General features: G+C 41.1%; 1 protein-coding gene across 5 annotated transcripts in view; it reads left to right on the top strand.

The window, feature by feature from the left end:
• Positions 1–25,359, top strand: part of VSIG4 (V-set and immunoglobulin domain containing 4) — a 256,225-nt gene that overhangs the window by 145,522 nt on the left and 85,344 nt on the right. For all 5 annotated transcript variants that reach the window (XR_008400142.1, XM_053699010.1, XM_053699011.1 and 2 more), the window contains 2 exons: positions 6,860–6,964; positions 7,983–8,004. Coding sequence is in view for 4 of the 5 variants with exons in the window: in XM_053699010.1 (XP_053554985.1) it covers positions 6,860–6,964; positions 7,983–8,004 (127 nt within the window). In the remaining variant the exon portion in view is untranslated. The remainder of the gene's footprint in view (positions 1–6,859; positions 6,965–7,982; positions 8,005–25,359) is intronic.

Below are 25,359 nucleotides of genomic sequence, written 5' to 3'. Positions count from 1 at the left end.
ATAGAGCTGCAGACACGTGCACACTCCTGAGCTTATCTTCCTGGTTTTAAACAAGGGAAAACAAAAAAACCAAGGGCGCGATCCGATATAGATCGCAGTTTGCGGCGCAAGCGAGGGAACCCACGTCGCCCGCAGTTTCAGCTCGCAACTCGAGCCATCCAATATGCGGCGCCGTCACTTGCTAAAGTGGCGCAAGTCTCACAAACCAGCGATGTCCAGAAATCTGCGTAAGTACAGATTTTTGGAGTCGCCAGTGACTTGCGCCACGTTAGAAACTGCCGGCGCCTATAAAACCTGACTAAAGTCTAAATCACCCGCACTGTCTAACACGCCTCCTAAACATAGCCCGACACGTCTAACACGCCTCCCTAACATAGCCCGACACGTCTATAAAAAAGCTATTAACCCCTAAACCGCCGCTCCCGTACCCCGCCGCAACCTAATAAAGTTATTAACCCCTAAACCGTCGCTCCCGTACCCCGCCGCCAGCTATATTATATCTATAACCCCCTAAAGTGAGCCCCTAACACCGCCGCCATCTATATTAAAATTATTAACCCCTAATGTAAGCCCCTTACACCGCCGCCATCTCTATTAAAATGATTAACCCCTAATTTAATCTACCTACCCCCCGCCGCCAGCTATATTATCTATATTAACCCTAAGTATATTATAGTTAATATAGGTATCACATTATATATATTAACTATATTAACCCTAATTATATTAGGGTTAATATAGTTAATATAGTTACTATAGTATTTATATTAACTATATTAACTCTATCTAACCCTAACCCCCCTAACTAAATTTATATTAAATTAATCTAATTCATTTATAAACTAAAATATTCCTATTTAAATCTAAATACTTACCTATAAAATAAACCCTAAGATAGCTACAATGTAATTATTAATTATATTGTAGCTATGTTAGGGTTAATATTTATTTTACAGGTAAATTGTTAATTATTTTAACTAGGTATAATAGCTATTAAATAGTTATTAACTATTTAATATCTACCTAGTTAAAATAATTACCCAATTACCTGTAAAATAAATCCTAACCTAAGTTACAAATACACCTACACTATCAATAAATTAAATAAACTACAAACATCTATCTAAAAATACAATTAAATTAACTAAACTAAATTACAAAAAAAAACAAACACTAAATTACAAAAAATAAAAAAAAGATTACAAGATTTTTAAGCTAATTACACCTATTCTAAGCCCCCTAATAAAATAATAAACCCCCAAAATAAAAAAAATTCCCTGCCCTATTCTAAATTAAAAAAATTTCAAAGCTCTTTACCTTACCAGCCCTTAAAAGGGCCTTTTGTGGGGCATGCCCCAAAGAATTCAGCTCTTTTGCATACAAATACAATACCACCCCCCCCATTACAACCCACCACCCACATACCCCTATTCTAAAACCACCCAAACCCCCCTTAAAAAAGCCTAACACTACCCCCCTGAAGATCTCCCTACCTTGTCTTCACCACACCGGGCCGAACTCCTGATCCGATCCGGGCGATGTCTTCCTCCAAGCGGCAAAGAAGAATTCTTCCTCCGGCGTTGTCTTCCTCCAAGCGGCAAAGAAGAATTCTTCCTCCAGCGACGTCTTCCTCCAAGCGGCAGCAAAGTCTTCATTCTTCCGGCGGCATCTTCAATCTTCTTTCTTCGCTCCGCCGCCGCGGAGCATCCATCCCGGACGACTACTGAACGACGAATGAGGTATATTTAAATGACGTCATCCAAGATGGCGTCCGCCGAATTCCGATTGGCTGATAGGATTCTATCATCCAATCGGAATTAAGTTAGAAAAATCTGATTGGCTGATTGAATCAGCCAATCAGATTCAAGTTCAATCCGATTGGCTGATCCAATCAGCCAATCAGATTGAGCTTGCATTCTATTGGCTGTTCCGATCAGCCAATAGAATGCGAGCTCAATCTGATTGGCTGATTGGATCAGCCAATCGGATTGAACTTGAATCTGATTGGCTGATTCAATCAGCCAATCAGATTCAGCCAATAGAATGGCTGAATCAGCCAATAGAATGCGAGCTCAATCTGATTGGCTGATTGGATCAGCCAATTGGATTGAACTTGAATCTGATTGGCTGATTCAATCAGCAATCAGATTTTTCTAACTTAATTCCGATTGGCTGATAGAATCCTATCAGCCAATCGGAATTCGGCGGACGCCATCTTGGATGACGTCATTTAACGGTACCTCATTCGTCGTTCAGTAGTCGTCCGGGATGGATGCTCCGTGGCGGCGGAGCGAAGAAAGAAGATTGAAGATGCCACCGGAAGAATGAAGACTTTGCTGCCGCTTGGAGGAAGACGTCGCCGGAGGAAGAATTCTTCTTTGCCGCTTGGAGGAAGACATCGCCGGAGGAAGAATTCTTCTTTGCCGCTTGGAGGAAGACATCGCCCGGATCGGATCAGGAGTTCGGCCCGGTGTGGTGAAGACAAGGTAGGGAGATCTTCAGGGGGGACGTCTTCCTCCAAGCGGCAGCAAAGTCTTCATTCTTCCGGCGGCATCTTCAATCTTCTTTCTTCGCTCCGCCGCCGCGGAGCATCCAACCCGGACGACTACTGAACGACGAATGAGGTATCTTTAAATGATGTCATCCAAGATGGCGTCCGCCGAATTCCGATTGGCTGATAGGATTCTATCAGTCAATCGGAATTAAGTTAGAAAAATCTGATTGGCTGATTGAATCAGCCAATCAGATTCAAGTTCAATCCGATTGGCTGATCCAATCAGCCAATCAGATTGAGCTCGCATTCTATTGGCTGTTCCGATCAGCCAATAGAATGCGAGCTCAATCTGATTGGCTGATTGGATCAGCCAATCTGATTGAACTTGAATCTGATTGGCTGATTCAATCAGCCAATCAGATTCAGCCAATAGAATGGCTGAATCAGCCAATAGAATGCGAGCTCAATCTGATTGGCTGATTGGATCAGCCAATTGGATTGAACTTGAATCTGATTGGCTGATTCAATCAGCCAATCAGATTTTTCTAACTTAATTCCGATTGGCTGATAGAATCCTATCAGCCAATCGGAATTCGGCGGACGCCATCTTGGATGACGTCATTTAACGGTACCTCATTCATCGTTCAGTAGTCGTCCGGGATGGATGCTCCGTGGCGGCGGAGCGAAGAAAGAAGATTGAAGATGCCACCGGAAGAATGAAGACTTTGCTGCCGCTTGGAGGAAGACGTCGCCGGAGGAAGAATTCTTCTTTGCCGCTTGGAGGAAGACATCGCCGGAGGAAGAATTCTTCTTTGCCGCTTGGAGGAAGACATCGCCCGGATCGGATCAGGAGTTCGGCCCGGTGTGGTGAAGACAAGGTAGGGAGATCTTCAGGGGGGGACGTCTTCCTCCAAGCGGCAGCAAAGTCTTCATTCTTCCAGCGGCATCTTCAATCTTCTTTCTTCGCTCCGCCGCCGCGGAGCATCCAACCCGGACGACTACTGAACGACGAATGAGGTATCTTTAAATGATGTCATCCAAGATGGCGTCCGCCGAATTCCGATTGGCTGATAGGATTCTATCAGTCAATCGGAATTAAGTTAGAAAAAATCCGATTGGCTGATTGAATCAGCCAATCAGATTCAAGTTCAATCCGATTGGCTGATCCAATCAGCCAATCAGATTGAGCTCGCATTCTATTGGCTGTTCCGATCAGCCAATAGAATGCGAGCTCAATCTGATTGGCTGATTGGATCAGCCAATCTGATTGAACTTGAATCTGATTGGCTGATTCAATCAGCCAATCAGATTCAGCCAATAGAATGGCTGAATCAGCCAATAGAATGCGAGCTCAATCTGATTGGCTGATTGGATCAGCCAATCGGATTGAACTTGAATCTGATTGGCTGATTCAATCAGCCAATCAGATTTTTCTAACTTAATTCCGATTGGCTGATAGAATCCTATCAGCCAATCGGAATTCGGCGGACGCCATCTTGGATGACGTCATTTAACGGTACCTCATTCGTCGTTCAGTAGTCGTCCGGGATGGATGCTCCGTGGCGGCGGAGCGAAGAAAGAAGATTGAAGATGCCGCCGGAAGAATGAAGACTTTGCTGCCGCTTGGAGGAAGACGTCGCCGGAGGAAGAATTCTTCTTTGCCGCTTGGAGGAGGACATCGCCGGAGGAAGAATTCTTCTTTGCCGCTTGGAGGAAGACATCGCCCGGATCGGATCAGGAGTTCGGCCCGGTGTGGTGAAGACAAGGTAGGGAGATCTTCAGGGGGGTAGTTTTTAGGCTTTTTTAAGGGGGGTTTGGGTGGTTTTAGAATAGGGGTATGTGGGTGGTGGGTTGTACTGGGGGGGTATTGTATTTGTATGCAAAAGAGCTGAATTCTTTGGGGCATGCCCCACAAAAGGCCCTTTTAAGGGCTGGTAAGGTAAAGAGCTTTGAAATTTTTTTAATTTAGAATAGGGCAGGGAATTTTTTTTATTTTGGGGGTTTATTATTTTATTAGGGGGCTTAGAATAGGTGTAATTAGCTTAAAAATCTTGTAATCTTTTTTTTATTTTTTGTAATTTAGTGTTTGTTTGTTTTTGTAATTTAGTTTAGTTAATTTAATTGTATTTTTAGATAGATGTTTGTAGTTTATTTAATTTATTGATAGTGTAGGTGTATTTGTAACTTAGGTTAGGATTTATTTTACAGGTAATTGGGTAATTATTTTAACTAGGTAGATATTAAATAGTTAATAACTATTTAATAGCTATTATACCTAGTTAAAAATAATTAACAATTTACCTGTAAAATAAATATTAACCCTAACATAGCTACAATGTAATTATTAATTATATTGTAGCTATCTTAGGGTTTATTTTATAGGTAAGTATTTAGATTTAAATAGGAATATTTTAGTTTATAAATGAATTAGATTAATTTAATATAAATTTAGTTAGGGGTGTTAGGGTTAGATAGAGTTAATATAAATACTATAGTAACTATATTAACTATATTAACCCTAATATAATTAGGGTTAATATAGTTAATATATATAATGTAATACCTATATTAACTATAATATACTTAGGGTTAATATAGATAATATAGCTGGCGACGGGGTAGGTAGATTAAATTAGGGGTTAATCATTTTAATAGAGATGGCGGCAGTGTAAGGGGCTTACATTAGGGGTTAATAATATTAATATAGCTGGCGGCGGTATAGGGGGATTAGATTAGGGGTTAATAATTTTTATATAGGTGGCAGCGGTGTAAGGGGTCAGATTAGGGGATAGATAAGGTAGATGACAGCGGTGTAAGGGGTTCTAATTAGGGGATAGATAAGGTAGATGGTGGCGGTTTTAGGGGCTCACAGTAGGGGGTTAGTTTATGTAGATGAAGGCGGGGTCCGGGAGCGGCGGTTTAGGGGTTAATAACTTTATTAGGGATTTCGGGGGGGGGGGGGTCGCGGTTGACAGGTAGATAGACATTGCGCATGTGTTAGGTGTTAGGTTTATTTTAGAAGATCGCGGTTGACAGGGAGAGAGACATTGCGCATGCGTTAGGTGTTAGGTTTATTTTAGAAGATCGCGGTTGACAGGGAGATAGACATTGCGCATGCGTTAGGTGTTAGGTTTATTTTAGCAGCCAGTTTAGGGAGTTACGGGGCTCCAATAGTCAGCGTAAGGCTTCTTACGGCTGCTTTTTGTGGCGAGGTGAAAATGGAGTAAGTTTTCTCCATTTTCGCCACGTAAGTCCTTACGCTGCATATTGGATACCAAACTGCGCTGGTTTGGTATACCTGCCTATAGCCCAAAAAACTACGGGCGACGGCAGAAATATACGCGCGTAACTTCTAGGTTACGCCGTATATGTGATACCAAACCCACGCAAATATTGGCGTCGCCGGCTTTTGCAGGCGACGATTTTTATCGGATGGACCCCCAAGAACATTTGATAATTTAAGTAAATTGGAAAGTTGGTTAAAATTGTATGTTCTATTTAAAACATGAAAGAAAATAGTTTTACGTCCCTTTAAAATCCTGTAGTATATTAACATTGTAGCATTTTTAGTAATTAAGCTCTCTGGAGATAATTTAATCTCCCATTAAACACCATAAAATTCTGTAGAGAAGCTGTTTTACTGCAAATATTGAGAAATAATTTGCCGCAGAGTTGTTTTTAATGTTACAGTTCCCATTTTTTATTTTATTATATATTAGTATTAATAAATATTTTACCTATCTAGGACTTAGTGTGCTAACATGTGTACCTTTATTAGTGGGTCTTTGAATTTAAAGGGACATTAAACAGGTAGTTTATAAAACGATAAATTATATATATAAAAAAAAAAACCTCTGCAATAAACTTTTTCATTATTTGTTTTATCCCCTTTTCCTGTTATTCCATTCTGAAATTGTGAGCATTTCAGTTCCTGTTAGAAATGGAAGTGCAGAACACTGTTATATTCCTCACAACCATTGGCTACACATTCGAGGTACCAATTTATAACTGTCCATAATTGGCCACAGCAGAGAAGGTAATTTAAGTTGCAAAATGGCAGCTCCCATTGATATATAGACACTTAAACTTTACTCTTATTTTGTCAATATTTAAACAGCTAATGAAACTTTAAAAATATACATCTACAAGTTATTCTCAGCCTAATCTTTTTTTTTAATGCATCATTCTATTTAGCATTTAATTAGTGTTTAATGTCCCTTTAAGCATTTACTTGTATATTTGGTGACCTCTAGCGGTAAAACGAAGTGAGCTGGAAGTCACCTTTTTCAGGGGTTCAGAGACAAAAACTGAGAGATAATGGTTATTTACCTGAATTTATTTCCCCTATTGTATTGTGTTTTACAGGTTCTACATTGTCATTATACATCCTACTGCTGATTGCAGGAATCTGCGCCCTCTCCATTGTTATTTTAATTATTGTCTTCCTCGTTAGACAGAAAAGGAAGCACGGTATGTAGCTAAATAGATCAATCATCTGCTAATACTTACTTGGTTAATTGGTTTAATTTTTAAAGCTTTAAATCATACACATGTATTAGGGGTTTATCAACTAGTGTAACGGCTAACTCCAGTAAGTTTACTTTTATTATTATTATTTATTTTTATTTTAGTGTTCATTGAAATACTCACTTGGATATTTTATGCTCTGTTTTTTGTTTTATTTTGTCTTTGAGAAGGACATGGAAATAATGAATTAACCTTGATCAATCCCAATCTACATCATCTCTATATGTTAAAATATTATTTTTTGCATGATCTGTATTTTGCAAAAAGAAAATTAGTCTAAATCTATATATATATTCCTATAGATATATAGCTATAGATACACACACACACATATATATATTTTAAATTAAAAATAAATTCTTTTTTTTTTTTAGAATATTTCTTAACACACTGTCATCTTTAGCGCACTTGGCCTAGCTCTCCTTCAGTTAGAGAGCAATTGAAAGCCAAAACAGGATTTTGTAGCAGGCACTAAAGAAGTCTATGGAGAAAGGGAGTCAGCGTGGCCACACTATCCAACCTTCAGATGTTAGCACTTTGATGCGCAAGAATAGGAGCGCTAATGATTTAACTTGAGCAGTATTAGCTATCAATAGCACTAATTTGTTTGCACTTCACTTGTAATCTAGGCCTATAATAGTTATATATCTTCTCATTGGCTCTGTCACCTGTTTACAAAATTGTGGGGGGGAAATGTAGCTAAGGGGCAACCAGGGGGAGTTTGTAGAGTGCATTTTAATTAAAAACGCATACAAAAGTTCAATTATCTCATAAAGGTAAACAGCTTTGATGTTTAAGGTAAACTGGAGTTTTTAAAGAAAAATATGAAGTTATAAAATAAATATAAAAACATAACAATTTTTAGGTTGATTTATTTTAGGTTAGCGATACTACAGAAATTATCCTGATTATTTATCTCCCCCTTGTGCTGATGTTTTTTTTTTTTTTGTTTTTTTTTCAGATAACAACTACCAGCTTCCAACGTAAGTTAATACACAAAAAGAAACCACTAATCTACATTTATTTAGTTTATGTCAGTCAACCCCAGTTTAACCAGTTTGCATTTTATAAGTCTCTAAATGAAGAGAAGGCAATAAATATAGGGATATACCGAAATTAGGTTTAAAAGAAACTTCAGTATCAGAATTAAATCTCCCTCTTCCGATTGAAGAGTTAATGTTTGTATCATTAAGACACAATCAGTAAATTAAACATATAAAATTAAGTGGTCAATTGCAATCTATCTGCGATTTGCGTCCAAAATGGATTTTAGCTTTACGCTCATATTGGTCTTCAAGATTATCAGGTGATCACAATGAAAAATGGAATTGTTTGTTCAAACCCTGCAGCTGTGAAAGCCTTTTCAACAGAAAAGTTTCCAAAAAGGCCTTTTTGTGTGTTAAGTACCTGTTTTTCGAAATAGAAACTCAGAAGTTACCCAAAACTGACAGATACAATAGCCCATTCACACCTCCTAAAGGTTGCAGGTAAGTTCTTGAAAAGGTGTTAAAAAGTCTCTTGAAAATGATTTGTGATCACCAAAAAACTTTTCAGCCCCAAAGTTAAAATAGGGCTTTTAGTGAGGAGCCGATCACGGATGCATTAAAGAGTCAAAAACACACTAATGCAATCACGTTGAATCAAATAGTGGTCTTTTCAGCCAGGAAAATAGCCAAAAAAGGCCTCAGCTGATAGAATGTGAATGACTCCTCCATCTCTAAAACATGGGAATACAGATATGCTCAATGCACCATCATATAAGCTAAATTAGACTTACTTTTTTATACACCAGGAGGTTTATTTTAAATTCCATTGTAAACTTTGTTGCTAATGGGGTTTAATTTCTTGAAAACATAAATGCTGAGACATTAAAAAATGTAAACTCCTTTCCACCCTTGTGGACTATTTTTATGACATAGTAATTGAAATGCAAAGAAATAGATGATCCCCTCCTTCTGTAGTCCTTTAAAACGTAATCTTTATTCTTACAGATTAAAACAGCATAGGAAAACTCCCAAGTAGAAGTACAAGGTGGGCGCATCACTTGGGCTTACGCGTTTCGGCTAGGTAGCCGTAATCATAGTCTATAGTGCTGTTCCTGAAGCTCCATTATAAAAAAAAAGAAAATTAAACAAATAAACGCCCACTTTGATTTAACCATTCAAATGCCTGACCTTAAGCAAGTTAGAAAATCCAGTTACCATATGTCATGTGTCATTTTATGTCTGTACATTTATATATACAAATGCCCTACATCACATTAGGACACCTATTTCTTTAACTCTTTAAATTGATAACCGTAATAGAGGTATATGCTAATGCTGAACTGCTTATATCCCATTTACTAGATACATATCATATCAATTAAGAATTAAATATATGTAACTGTGTATACATTATATAAAAGAAAAGAATACAAAATCAGATGTTAAAGCATGACTAAAAATTAAATTTAGATATAACATGTTCACGCAAAAAGTAATCTATGCTAGAAACACCCTTTACAGTTATTTGTGGGCCAGTGAAAGGAATTAAGACAATGATCACCGACTGGAAACAAAGGTCATTGTTATAAATGTGTATGTTATGCTCTTAATAATAAAACCACTCTACACTAGTGAAACGCTCTGTATAATGAAACCCTGTTAAAGATACACCAGGAAATCAGGGGTGCTAAAGTAATATTATTCCCAATAATTAAACATATCATATTTCGAGTTTAGGCCCCCGTGGTACCTTGGTGTTCAACTTGAAAATCCAAAAGATTTCACGCTTCACTAGAAGCTGATCTAGATTTCCACCCCTCTTGGGCAACACTATTTTCTCGATAGCACACCACCTGAAGTTGTTCAGAATGCCAATGTGTGCTTTTACAAAGTGGTGAACTAGAGGGGTGGATGCCTTTCCTATGTTGATGGTTGACAGGTGTTCTCTGCTTCTAGATCTCATGTCCCTAGACGTGAGACCTACATACTGTAACTTGCATTTGGTACAGGTAATCAGGTATATTACAAAATTGGTGGTGCATTTTAAATATGACTTGGTGTCAAAACTTCTACCATTCGAGGTAGATTCAAAGCTTTTTGTAATATGCACATAGTCACATGGTCTGCACCGGATACTGACACATTTGTACATGCTAACATTTCTTAGCCAAGAGCTGTTGGTGTTTTATGTGCTTTTTTAATTGGGCTCGGTGCCAAAATAGACCCCAGAGTCTTGCTCCTTCTGTCAGAGCATCTAATGCCCCTATCCACAAAGCTAGCTAGTTGATCATCTGCTGCCAGGAGTGAAAAATGCTTTTTTAAATTTTACATATCTGCTGATATTGGGCACTGTATTCGGTTACGAAGTGAACCCTCCTTAACGTGTCTGCATGTTGTACTCTCTCCTTTTCTGCCAAAAGCTTTTCCCTGGTAATAGATTCAACTATATGTTTAGTCCTTGTATATGATGATTGTGGTACTTCCTGTCTTTGAGCCTTATATTCAGTTCTTTCGATTCTTTTGCAAAATGTACATCACTGGAACAGTTTCTTCTGATTCTTGTAAATTGTCCCTTCGCTACAGCAAACGTTATTTGCTTAGGATGACTACGGTTGCCATGTAGAAGAGTGTTCCCTGTCATGGGTTTGCGATATACACTTGTTATTACTTTTCTTCCATTCACCCCTTTGAGGGTCAAATCCAAGAATTTAATCTGCATTTTGTTCATCTCGAATGTGAAAACACAAACCCATTTCATTTAAATTCAAATACTCCACAAAATCTTGTATGTCATTGAGATCTTCTGTCCAAATGAACAGGAGATCATCAATGTACCTCCTGTACAATATTTGTCTTGTATGGGTTTCTATCTCCAAAGATGCATTCTAGCACCCACCAGCCAAGATACAAGTTAGCATATGATGGGGCAAAATTCGCTCCTATGGCCATACCGCATCTTTAAAGATATAATTCCCCTTCAAATTTGAAAAAATTATTTGTGAGTAGAAAATAAATTATTCTAATAATATGGGTAATAGGGTATTGGTGAGTGATAGTTAATTGATATATATATATATATATATATATATATATATATATATATATATATATATATATATATATATATAGCACACAGAGAAAGTCCAGCACTCACTTACAAGCTCTCAGATAAGATTAAAAGCAAAAATGGAAGAGCTAGTTACCACAACTGGCCAAATGGGATAAGCCCAGGTACCACGTCAAGGTCTCCTCCAAAATCTGAGTCCCTAAACAGCAACACAATACAAGCTCTCAATCCAACAGCCTGTGCACCCTTCACTTGTTCTTAGTTTGTTGGATTGAGAGCTAGCATTGTGTGGCTGTTTAGGGACGTGGTACCTGGGCTTATCCCATTTGGCCAGATGCGGTGACTAACTCTTCCATTTTTGCTTTTAATCTTAGCTGAGAGCTTGTGAGTGCTGGACTTTCTCTGTGTGCTGTATTAATTTGTTTTGTAATTTTCCCTATGGGCCTTGCACCCAGACCTTCCTGAGAGTGCTATTGTGCACCCAGGGCTGTCCATGTTGCAGGGTCATGGGATGTGTACCCGATTTGGTCTGAGAGTTCAGTCCCCTTCCGTGTTTTGTGTGTATGTATATATATAATATGTAATATTTCAGTTTTATATAAAAATGTGTTGATATCTGTAAATGATACAGTTCTTTCTATCAATGACTGAGGTGGGCGACCCAGACCCCCCATTTGCTGAAAGCTCAGATACACAGCACAAGCCTAGCCTGTCACAGTACACAGAAAGAAAGTATGTTTACTCAGACCTCCTGCTGTTCAGTCGTACACTAACCAGGATTTTTAAAGAGCAAATGTTGTGTGTTTGTTCCAGAGAGCAAACTGTATGAAATAATGTCACACCTCGAAAACCTTTGATCACGGTCTCAGAAAAGAGGTAATTTCAATAGAGTTTTTGTTCTATGGTTTCCCCAGATTAAAATCTTTAAATTAATTTGGCTTAAGAAACCTATAACCTAGATCACAGGAACCCCTGTGGATCGCAGCCTAGAAGACTACAAGTAATCACTTCTTTGAAGCATAAGCTTCTAGGAAAGGTAAACATTTACAGTTAAGTGTTAATTATTCCATACTGAGTTAAATATACAAAACCCTAGACTCCTCCTCTGAGTTAAAGGTATCTAAGGAACAAATATCTTAACCTGGGTAATTTGAAAGCATAAGAGTTTGAAGCTTTAAAGTTAAACCAATTGTCTATATAGTTTTCATATGAGTTAATATAATAATTATATATATACAGGGAGTGCAGAATTATTAGGCAAATTAGTATTTTGACCACATCATCCTCTTTATGCATGTTGTCTTACTCCAAGCTGTATAGGCTTGAAAGCCTACTACCAATTAAGCATATTAGGTGATGTGCTTCTCTGTAATGAGAAGGGGTGTGGTCTAATGACATCAACACCCTATATCAGGTGTGCATAATTATTAGGCAACTTCCTTTCCTTTGGCAAAATGGGTCAAAAGAAGGACTTGACAGGCTCAGAAAAGTCAAAAATAGTGAGATATCTTGCAGAGGGATGCAGCACTCTTAAAATTGCAAAGCTTCTGAAGCGTGATCATCGAACAATCAAGCGTTTCATTCAAAATAGTCAACAGGGTCGCAAGAAGCGTGTGGAAAAACCAAGGCGCAAAATAACTGCCCATGAACTGAGAAAAGTCAAGCGTGCAGCTGCCAAGATGCCACTTGCCACCAGTTTGGCCATATTTCAGAGCTGCAACATCACTGGAGTGCCCAAAAGCACAAGGTGTGCAATACTCAGAGACATGGCCAAGGTAAGAAAGGCTGAAAGACGACCACCACTGAACAAGACACACAAGCTGAAACGTCAAGACTGGGCCAAGAAATATCTCAAGACTGATTTTTCTAAGGGTTTTATGGACTGATGAAATGAGAGTGAGTCTTGATGGGGCCAGATGGATGGGCCCGTGGCTGGATTGGTAAAGGGCAGAGAGCTCCAGTCCGACTCAGACGCCAGCAAGGTGGAGGTGGAGTACTGGTTTGGGCTGGTATCATCAAAGATGAGCTTGCGGGGCCTTTTCGGGTTGAGGATGGAGTCAAGCTCAACTCCCAGTCCTACTGCCAGTTTCTGGAAGACACCTTCTTCAAGCAGTGGTACAGGAAGAAGTCTGCATCCTTCAAGAAAAACATGATTTTCATGCAGGACAATGCTCCATCACACGCGTCCAAGTACTCCACAGCGTGGCTGGCAAGAAAGGGTATAAAAGAAGAAAATCTAATGACATGGCCTCCTTGTTCACCTGATCTGAACTCCATTGAGAACCTGTGGTCCATCATCAAATGTGAGATTTACAAGGAGGGAAAACTGTACACCTCTCTGAACAGTGTCTGGGAGGCTGTGGTTGCTGCTGCACGCAATGTTGATGGTGAACAGATCAAAACACTGACAGAATCCATGGATGGCAGGCTTTTGAGTGTCCTTGCAAAGAAAGGTGGCTATATTGGTCACTGATTTGTTTTTGTTTTGTTTTTGAATGTCAGAAATGTATATTTGTGAATGTTGAGATGTTATATTGGTTTCACTGGTAAAAATAAATAATTGAAATGGGTATATATTTGTTTTTTGTTAAGTTGCCTAATAATTATGCACAGTAATAGTCACCTGCACACACAGATATCCCCCTAAAATAGCTATAACTAAAAACAAACTAAAAACTACTTCCAAAACTATTCAGCTTTGATATTAATGAGTTTTTTGGGTTCATTGAGAACATGGTTATTATTCAATAATAAAATTAATCCTCAAAAATACAACTTGCCTAATAATTCTGCACTCCCTGTATATATATATATATATATTATATATATATATATATATATATATATATATATATATATATATATATAATAAGCAAAATCTTCCAGCGCACCCGGCAGCAGTGAGACTTAATCACAAAAACACCAAGCAAAGTTGAAATAAATGAATATTTATACCTGTTTATTAGGAAAGTCCTTCACATATACAGTTAGGCATAATGTTGTCCCACAGGTAGGATTGAAAAACAGCAAAAGACAGGCAGCAAGGTAGAAAAATATAAAGACTGGTCAGACGCGTTTCCTTGTGTTACATCCTCAGTGACCATACTTACTACCCATGATACACTGCCTTAAATACAGGTGAGCTGTTAACTCACAGCAATCAATTAGTTAATTAAAGTCAACTTAATACTATAAGGCAGGTGAGCATGAGCAAAGTATGTGTTTTAAACTACAAATTTTTTTTGTCCTGTCATGAATACTCAAATTAACACACAAAAAATAAAATAAAAGACATAATAAACATCCTAAATGTAAAGATATGACATTATTAATTAAATACAAATGTAAGTATTAAACTGAGTGATAACAGTAATAAAAATAAAATTAATTATTAAATAATGTCTTTTAATCTGAAAAAATTATCAAAAATTACTAAAAATGTATTTCAACAATTATGTCGAAATAAGTGAACCCTGTAAAAATAAACTAAATTATACTATTGATCTACAAAAAGTTTTACATCCCAATCAAAGTTTAAACCTGCTGGCACCCTAGTGCCCAACTGAAAAATCCAGTAAACTTCTCTTTTACTGAGAGCAATACCTCTATTGCCACCTCTTGGGTGCCTAGGAATCAGTTGGATCGCCTGGAATGTCAGCAGTGAACTGTCAGAGTGGTGATGTTTTTTGAAATGCAGGGAAATAGGCGTAGTGGACTCTGGATCATCAATTGAGCGTAAATGCTCTAAAAAGCGACCTTTTAACGCACGAGTCGTTTGTCCTACATACTGCCTATAGCACCCCCTACAGGTCAAAAGGTATATAACGTAGCAGGAATTGCACGTCATATGTTCACGAATTTCAAATATCTTTTGATAATTCGTAGATGTAAAAGTAGTGCCAAAAGATGCAAAAGCACAAGACTTACACCTTTTACTTCCACATTTATAAAAAACCAGTTTAATAGAGAGCCAGTTTTTTTGAGTTTGTTGACGTGGTAACATAGAGGGAGACAGCATGTTCCCCAAGGTTTGTGCCTTACGGGACACAAAGCAAATACCCTCCCTAACAATATCTACCAAACTTTCATCAGTGGTCAATATGGGGAGAGCTTTCCTGATTATGTCACAAATCTTGCCATATTCCATACTGTAGGAAGTGATAAATTTTAATTTATTAAATTTATCTGAAGCCTTAAATTTGCCTGACACAAATAAGTCTGTTCTGTCTAACTGATCAACATCACTTTTAGTTTGAAGTAAGGCTGTGCGTGAATAACCTCTCATGACTAATCTGTCGGTCAAATCACTAGAGTGTTTTTCATAACTTGTTGAGCTTGTACAGTTACGTTTAATTCTCATGTATTGACTTTTGGGAATGGATTTGATAGTATGATATGGATGACATGATTTGGCATTCAAAATTGTATTTCCAGCCATTGGTTTTCTGAACAACTCAATTTCTATGCAGGATTTTTGAACATTTGAATGTAAATTAAGTGAGTTGAACAACTCACTTAATTTACAGTTCACCATGGAAATTAGTCCACATTCAATTCCTTTTTTGGATATTGAATTACATTCAAATGTTCAAAAATCCTGCATAGAAATTGAGTTGTTCAGAAAACCAATGGCTGGAAATACAATTTTGAATGCCAAATCATGTCATCCATATCATACTATCAAATCCATTCCCAAAAGTCAATACATGAGAATTAAACGTAACTGTACAAGCTCAACAAGTTATGAAAAACACTCTAGTGATTTGACCGACAGATTAGTCATGAGAGGTTATTCACGCACAGCCCTTACTTCAAACTAAAAGTGATGTTGATCAGTTAGACAGAACAGACTTATTTGTGTCAGGCAAATTTAAGGCTTCAGATAAATTTAATAAATTAAAATTTATCACTTCCTACAGTATGGAATATGGCAAGATTTGTGACATAATCAGGAAAGCTCTCCCCATATTGACCACTGATGAAAGTTTGGTAGATATTGTTAGGGAGGGTATTTGCTTTGTGTCCCGTAAGGCACAAACCTTGGGGAACATGCTGTCTCCCTCTATGTTACCACGTCAACAAACTCAAAAAAACTGGCTCTCTATTAAACCTGGTTTTTATAAATGTGGAAGTAAAAGGTGTAAGTCTTGTGCTTTTGCATCTTTTGGCACTACTTTTACATCTACGAATTATCAAAAGATATTTGAAATTCGTGAACATATGACGTGCAATTCCTGCTACGTTATATACCTTTTGACCTGTAGGGGGTGCTATAGGCAGTATGTAGGACAAACGACTCGTGCGTTAAAAGATCGCTTTTTAGAGCATTTACGCTCAATTGATGATCCAGAGTCCACTATGCCTATTTCCCTGCATTTCAAAAAACATCACCACTCTGACAGTTCACTGCTGACATTCCAGGCGATCCAACTGATTCCTAGGCACCCAAGAGGTGGCAATAGAGGTATTGCTCTCAGTAAAAGAGAAGTTTACTGGATTTTTCAGTTGGGCACTAGGGTGCCAGCAGGTTTAAACTTTGATTGGGATGTAAAACTTTTTGTAGATCAATAGTATAATTTAGTTTATTTTTACAGGGTTCACTTATTTCGACATAATTGTTGAAATACATTTTTAGTAATTTTTGATAATTTTTTCAGATTAAAAGACATTATTTAATAATTAATTTTATTTTTATTACTGTTATCACTCAGTTTAATACTTACATTTGTATTTAATTAATAATGTCATATCTTTACATTTAGGATGTTTTATTATGTCTTTTATTTTATTTTTTGTGTGTTAATTTGAGTATTCATGACAGGACAAAAAAAAATTTGTAGTTTAAAACACATACTTTGCTCATGCTCACCTGCCTTATAGTATTAAGTTGACTTTAATTAACTAATTGATTGCTGTGAGTTAACAGCTCACCTGTATTTAAGGCAGTGTATCATGGGTAGTAAGTTATGGTCACTGAGGATGTAACACAAGGAAACGCGTGCTGACCAGTCTTTATATTTTTTCTACCTTGCTGCCTGTCTTTTGCTGTTTTTCAATCCTACCTGTGGGACAACATTATGCTAACTGTATATGTGAAGGACTTTCCTAATAAACAGGTATAAATATTCATTTATTTCAACTTTGCTTGGTGTTTTTGTGATTAAGTCTCACTGCTGCCGGGTGCGCTGGAAGATTTTGCTTATTGTATTGTCCTTTGAGCGTTGATGGAGCGCTCAGCTTCCCTTGCACCGGAGCATTGTGAGTGAAACAGGATACGTCATCGGACGTCTAGTGTGTGTTTACTACGTGAAGAGCGTGAAGAGTGTCACGTGAGTGTGAACGGACACAGTTACAGTCTGAGCGCTTTCCCAAGTTGAACGTATATATATATATATATATGGGTCATGTTATATACATCTATATATATATATAAATATAAATATGAAGTTAAAATTAATATATAGCCGTATATTTAAAATAAATTATCATCTTCTTTGTTTTTCAGACATCTAATATACAAATGAAAAAAGCGTGTACTTTATAGAACTCAACCACTCATAATTATCAATAGAAAACAATCCTCATATACAGAGAAATAGATAAGAAGGTTGTTTAAAAATTTACTTTTAATAAACATAGTTAAAACAAAGTACACATTTAAAAACACAAATCTGACATATGCAGTATTCACTAGAATGTAAATACCAGTCTAAATAAATATGAAATAGCAAACACTGCCCAGAAATAATGTGACATTCATAGTTGTGGTAGTATTAGAGGATCCCAGGGTGGACTTTATCAAATTGAGCAACATATAACCTAAGGGTTATAATGAGAGTGACCAGAGATGTCTACAGCTAATGTATTATGAAATATATCACTCACTCAAAAATATGCTGTAATGCTAAGGTACTCAGTAGGGTGAAACTAGTGGAATAACACCAGTATATGAGGATTATTTTCTATTGATGATTATGAGTGGTTAAATGCTACAATGTACACGCTTTTTGTAGTGTGACTCTCACACCACACACTTTTTTCTAGTTCGTTTGGGTACAGCACCTCTCCCCTTTAGAATACTTTACCCTCAAGAGCATTTAAATACACTCTTTGGGAATTAACTATTGAGGGAACTACTCTTTGAGAGTGACATTATTTCTATTCCTTTTTAATAGAGGTTCTAAATATGACTGGTATATACTGTTATATAAATAACTATGTAATTTGTGCTGTGAATTTAAGGGTCAAATCGCCATGACTTCATTCCCACCTTACCCAATAAAGACACAGACACGTATTTGGAGGTATAAGACCGTGAAGCAAGGTCGCGTTTATTAAAACCAAACCAGGCAAACTCTAAACTTATTAACTTGAAAAGCTTAAGGCTTATATCTACAGGTGGCGGCATCTGAGGCTAATCTATATCCTAAGCCTAACCATAACTTAGTATCTACAGCAAGCGTAGTGAGGTCACCGGCCCGGATTGGTTGTCGCAATGCTCCTGCCGAGCATTGCCCTTCAGAAGCTGGCATCATCCACAAGGGGTTTCTAGGTCAGTAGGCCCGCGGGGAGAGGCGTTACAAGCTGCGACTTGCAACATCATGCCCCTCCCATTAGCTCGACCACACCCTCGTGGAAATCATAAAATTATTAGGCCGGGGACCCCGCCACACCAGCTGGTGATTTTTACCTTCATGCTAACAAATTGCTCCGTACCCATAAAGGTCATCATTTAGACGCAAGATGCACAACAAACGTCCATGATGTGAAGCCAAAAAATTACCACTTTGGACTTAAGATCAGCTAGCCTGATTAGGCATGCCCCTGCCAAAGTCCTAACAAAACCACCCAAATGGCAGTCGTTCCCTCAGTGCCGCCCCCTTTACCCTGAAACAAAAAATGTCAAACATATTAACAACAAGGGAGGGATGGGTGGGGAAAAAACCTTTCTCCAGCAGTTGCAGACAAGAAAGAGGAAGTGTTCCAGCATTCATGCACTTTTATAACAGGTAAGAGTCCCCACCCCACACATTGCAACAATTGTTGCAAACTCACACACTGTACAGCTTCACATTCCAGTCAGGCAGCATAACCCTTAAGACGTTACATGCACAAATATGCCTTCCACCAAATCGCCATGACTTCATTCCCACCTTACCCAATAAAGACACAGACACGTATTTGGAGGTATAAGACCGTGAAGCAAGGTCGCGTTTATTAAAACGAAACCAGGCAAACTCTAAACTTATTAACTTGAGAAGCTTAAGGCTTATATCTACAGGTGGCGGCATCTGAGGCTAATCTATATCCTAAGCCTAACCATAACTTAGTATCTACAGCAAGCGTAGTGAGGTCACCGGCCCGGATTGGTTGTCGCAATGCTCCTGCCGAGCATTGCCCTTCAGAGGCTGGCATCATCCACAAGGGGTTTCTAGGTCAGCAGGCCCGCGGGGAGAGGAGTTACAAGCTGCAACTTGCAACATCATGCCCCTCCCATTAGCTCGACCACACCCTCACGGAAACCATAAAAATTATTTGGCCGGGACCCCGCCACAAGAGATACCACATATATGCCTCCCATAATGGAGCTCTTGCCGCCACACCTAGGGGATAGCTAACTGACATGCCACCTCAGCGCGCCAGATAAATTAGCCAAAAATAGCTCTAAGCCTTCCTCCGTTAAATGGACCCCATCCGGCCTGTACAGCCGCTTGCAGTCCCCCAAGATGTTATCGTGCCTGATTACAAAGTCACCTTCCTCCACAATCAACCTCCCCACATCTCTGTTCAACTTTTTCCAGATACGGTAAGCTGAACGGTGCACTCTCATATGTCGCCACTGCAAACGCGCAATCACGTTTGACCATGCCACTCGCACTCCCGGGAAACGCACTTTCAACCACCGTACATCCGACTGAATGATATTCACCAACTCCAGCACAGGCAAACTTCCCACATCATTTCCACCCAGATGCAGCACTATCAAGGAAGGCCGCCCCCAGCAAAGGAAGGCCTCCTCCAGACGACCCGGCAAATCACTCCACAACATTCCCCTCTTCTCCAGCCATCTAATTGAAACCGCATCTGGTCGAAATCCCAACTGCTGGCCGCCCGGGCGCTTCAAAGCGTGAATGGCCGCCCAGTGGACGTACGAGTGGCCAACTATCCACGCTCTACAAGGAGGGGTTCTTAAACCTAAAATCAATGAGAATCCACATTACTAAAGCACCCGTCAACTCACTCCATTCCCCCCCCCCAGCTATCTAGACTTTACTCCTAAGGGGTCTAATGTTTGACCTATACCTTTTGGAACTCCACCTCCCCAACCTCTTAATCTCTCCCTCTGATGCCCCAGCGGCAGCCGCGCTGGTGGTCGCTCCGATGCGAAACGAGTGGGGAGCAATGACCCCGAGGTCCAGGCCGACCCGCTTAGCTGCTTCCTCCAACACCCGTCTAAACTGAAATCTGGACAAGTTGGACCCATCCGCATGAATGAAAAACTGCCCTGGATTCCCAGGTCTCCTAACCGAAAACTCAGAAGAGAGCCGGACGGGGCAACACTCTAAACAATCCTGCTGCTGTATGGACAACCACACACCTTTCCTTTCCTGATCCGTCTTGGATCTGGGGATAAACAACAATAGCACCTGCATGTCAAACCTGACATGCTGCGCTTGGATGCCACTACCTTCCGACGACCTGGTTGGGCTAACTATCTCTCCTACCCTCAAAGCCCCAAAGAAAGCAACCGCAAACGCCGCCCTGAACAAAGTAACCTCATACTCATCTGCGCACACCTCCGGAAACACTGTCAATAACGCCCCCAGCCACTGTATTGTAATGGGCTCACGCCGATCTGCTGACTTAGCCTCAATCCTACCCCAACCTTTCATTACCTGCCTAACCAGGAAGGTATTTGTCCCGTCCTGGAGACCCTTCCACTTAGCAAAGAAGGACAAGGCAGCTAGCCTCCCTTGCATCGATCCTTTCCTGCAGCCACCCTCCTTCAAGCACACCATCCATTCAAGCAACAAAGTTGGCGATCCGGATTCCACCGGAAAAGCCCTTACCCCTGAGGAAGACTTCCTATTCTGCCAAGTACTTGATGTAGGCCTTCCAGGTAGCAGGCGCCAGCGACGCTTGAATCATCGAAGTCAGCACGTCCCCCCTTCCGCCACCTGCCACAGAAAGGAAGGAAAAGGAGTACCAACCTTCGCCGCCCCTGGCGCCAATTTCCTAAATGCATCCCATTGGCCCCGCGACAACGCATCTGCCAATACATTATTGACCCCAGGCACATGTTGTGCCGTAAAGTCAATGTTGTGCTGCAGGCACCGCAGCACTAACCAACGAAGGTAGCGTACCACAATAGGGGAAGAGACTGAAAGATTGTTGATAGCAAATACGACGCTCATATTATCGCACCAGAATATTACATTCTTGTTTGCCAATTGCCGCCCCCATAACTCGATGGCAACTACAATAGGGAACAACTCCAGGAGTGTAAGGTTCCTGGTCCATCCCCTCTCAATCCAGGCCCCAGGCCACTCCTCAGTGCTCCAGGTGCCGCTGAAGTAAGCCCCATAACCCCCTGCTCCTGCCGCATCTGTGAACAGATGCAGAGCCTGACTAGAAGTCCTTTTGTGTCTCCACAACAGAACCCCATTGAAATCCTCCAGGAACAACCCCCAGATTCTCAGGTCCTCCTTCATATCTGGAGACACCGCACACGACTTGCGACTCCCACTGCATCCCTTTAATGGGCCCTCCAACCTCCTGTTGAACACCCTGCCCATCGGGATAACTTTGCAAGCGAAATTCAGCAGACCCAGTAATGACTGCAACTCCTTTATCGAAGCCTGATGAAACAGCCATTGGCTGAGAAACGCGTTGCCTGTGATTTTATAATTTTTATTAAAGTCATTTTTAGCATTTGAACACTTGCTGTATTTTCTTTGGGATATTTCTTCCTTTTTATCTGAGGAAAATCACCTTCTGGTTCACTGTGGGATCTTCTGCACTACTGAATCCACTTGGATGCCTGGCTACAAGTCTGTTGGGTGACTGAATTGATCCCTTCACGCTTCTATAGCATCATAAGAGGTGCTTTATCTATTGTGAGTACCATTCTTCTCATTGTTTGTATCTGAATCTTTGTACCAACAATACTAGGCCATATAGGCACCTGTGTCTCCTTTCTGTCCACAGAGACATCAGTTCCTGTGCAGGAAGTTGGTCTTCTGGGTGACCGAATAGATCCCAGACTGCTTATTTAGCACTAATTGAGGTGCTCTACCAAATGTGAGTTTGTTTATCACTCTAAGATCTACAAGTTTTGGACCAAACAATATTGGGCCATGTGGCGCTTCTGTTTTCTCTTTCTATAGATTGCTGCTCCTGGATCCTGGCCTGGATCATCACAGATAGCTGCCTCCTCTCCTCTCCAGAGACTTTACATTATTATATCACTTTTATTGCCTTATATTTGATTTTTTAGGCATTAAGATATATGCTCACCAATCAACTGTATCACATTGTTATTGTTTAACACTGTTTATTATTGTTTGATATATTTTTTGACATTATCAGCTATACATATAGTATTATTATAGATATATACATGTGTATATATGGTTCAATATATGATATTTAATGATATTGATCATTATGATCATTAGTATCTCCTATATATTTTTTTTTTCACTTAATTTGATACCATACCATTGGTTAAATTTTCACACCCACATCCCCTTTCACTAATTTGATTACACTTTTTTGACACATTAGAAAAGATTTTTTCTCTAGTGTCTTCAATTGTTTCACTTATCTATTAGTAGGGCACCCCCTCACTCTCTTTGTCCTTTATCGAGAGCCGGTCAGCCGCCGCGGCCAAAGAAACCGCAGCTAGCATACGCACCACCTTATCCTCTGGCAACCTGCACCGCCTTGCTAAAGTATCAATCTCGATACCCAGAAACGTCAGGCGAGTGCATGGCCCCTGGGTCTTGTCTTCTGCCAATGGGACCCCAAAATGTGCAAATAAAGCCCTCATCACAGACATGAGCTGCGCACATTCCGCCGACCCAGCTCTGCCGATCAGCAGAAAGTCATCCAAATAATGGGCTATAAGCCCACCCCACGCTTCTGAAAAAACAGCCCAGTGCAGGAAGGTACTGTACGTCACGAAGAATGCACATGAGACCAAGCAACCCATTGGGAGACAACAATCTACATAGTAAGCACCCTCAAACCAACACCCCATCAACCAAAAGGATGCCGGATGAATAGGCAACAAGCGGAAAGCTGACTCAATGTCAAGCTTTGCCAAGAGTGCCCCGACCCCAGCCTGTTGGACCAAAACCATAGCTTGGTCAAACGACTGATAGAAAACTGAGCTAACCTTCAGGTTGATAGCATCATTGACCAAATTACCTTTCGGATAATATAAGTGCTGGATCAACTGGAATTTCCCCGCTTCCTTCTTCGGCACCACCCCCAGCGGGGAAACCACCAAACCCTCAATGGCGGGCTCTGGAAAGGGGCCCACCATTCGCCCTCAACTCAGTTCTTTGCCCAATTTATCCCTCACTATGTCAGGGTATTCATACGCCAACTTGAGGTTCCGATTCTGACGTGCCCCGATCACCGGTCCCACCACTGGAATAAGGAAACCCTTGCGAAGCCCGGACAGGAGCAGCTCTCCAGCCCGCCTGTCCAGGTAGGCCCTGAGCCATGGCTCAAGGGCGCTCAGCTTCAACGGCATTGGGGCCCTTTGCCCCAGCAGCCCCTCTGCCAGCACCGCGGCCCCCATCTCCTTCCGTCTCACGCATTCGGTCCCCGGGTGACCCGCTCCGCAGTATAAGCAAGAGTGTCAAAAGGAGAAGTTCGCTCCTCGGTCACACTTCCCATCGTTGAACTTCCAACATTCTGTCCTTTCCTCTTGACTCCCCCCATCTGCCTACTCCCCCCCGCCCTTACGCCTGAAGGGGGGGAAGGGGAGTGCTCCGAACCCAAGCACTGCAACAAATGCGTAGTGCCAAAGGTCAGCAAAGGGTTCCCCACCATCTTCCTCCTATAGTCCGCGTCGTAAGACCGCCACACCCCTTCCTTATACGTTTTGTGAACGAACTCAATCATCTCCATGTATTTTAACACGTCGACCCTCAATTCTGGCTTTGCCTCCACCAGGCAGGACGCCAAAACCCTAAAGCAACGTGCGCCACTCATACATTGTCTCCGGCCTCTTAACCTTTTTAGGGCCCGAGCTGTCCTCGCTTCACTCCTTGGCCTTATGGACCTCAAGCGACAAATAAAAAAATGTGCACATATTTGCCATCCTAATTTTCTTGATCGTCTTAGCCTTAAGGTGCAAATGCAATGAGTGCACGTTGCAGGGGTAAGCATCCCCCTGCAGCGCCACTTTCCTGTCTGCCAATGCCAAGCTCACAGCCCCTGACCCTACCTGCTGACCATCACCTCCTGAGGCCCCAACCTGCACTCCCCCACCCGGAGCTAGCCTCGATTCCTGCCTCTGTTGCCCAGCTACCAACCTACGAAGGTACTTCAACACCCCGTTTTTAAGGTTTAGATGACCCACCCACACCCTCCCCCGGCTCCCCACTCAATGTAATCTCACCTGCTCCTGGCGCTGTAGGGGGAAGAGCCTCCTGGCCTGCTCTGGTCCTCTGAGCCACCTCTCGTCTAGCATCCTGGCATACTGCCACCACCGCATCCCGCTCACCTGTGGGAACAAAACAGAGCCGGGAGTACCGGGGGATCGCAGAACGGGCACCACCCCCACCCCTCTCCGCTACAGAGCTAGCTTGCTGACCACCCGCCGGGATCCCGATACCTAACTGCCACCTCCCGCCACTCCCTTCACTCCCACATGCTGCCCCTTGTCCAACCACCCTCCCGCTACCCACCATCCCAGCATGACCGGGGCTCCCAAACCCCCTGCACCACCCAGTGCTGGGTGCTGAGGATGCCCTGCTCCAGTGGACGACGATTGTCCCCCTTGGGCTAAAATCGAGACCAACCTAAAGATCTCCCCCATGACGTCTTGCTGTCCTCTCCCCAGAGGCTCATGCCCATCTTGCGGCCCTCTCCCCAGAGGCTCATGCCCACCAATCACCAGATTACCTCCCCCCGGCAGTCGAGTCTCCTGTCCGGCAGTTCCCCTCATACTCGGCACTTCTGTGAGTGCCCAACCCCCCCCCCCCCATTGCCCTGCACCATCCAGCCCCCCAGTGCCAAAACCCCCAAGGCCAACGGAAGCCCCCGGC

This window comes from Bombina bombina, chromosome 1, assembly GCF_027579735.1.
Source record: "Bombina bombina isolate aBomBom1 chromosome 1, aBomBom1.pri, whole genome shotgun sequence".
NCBI lineage: Eukaryota > Metazoa > Chordata > Amphibia > Anura > Bombinatoridae > Bombina > Bombina bombina.
This window is presented reverse-complemented; position numbering and strand designations above follow the sequence as displayed.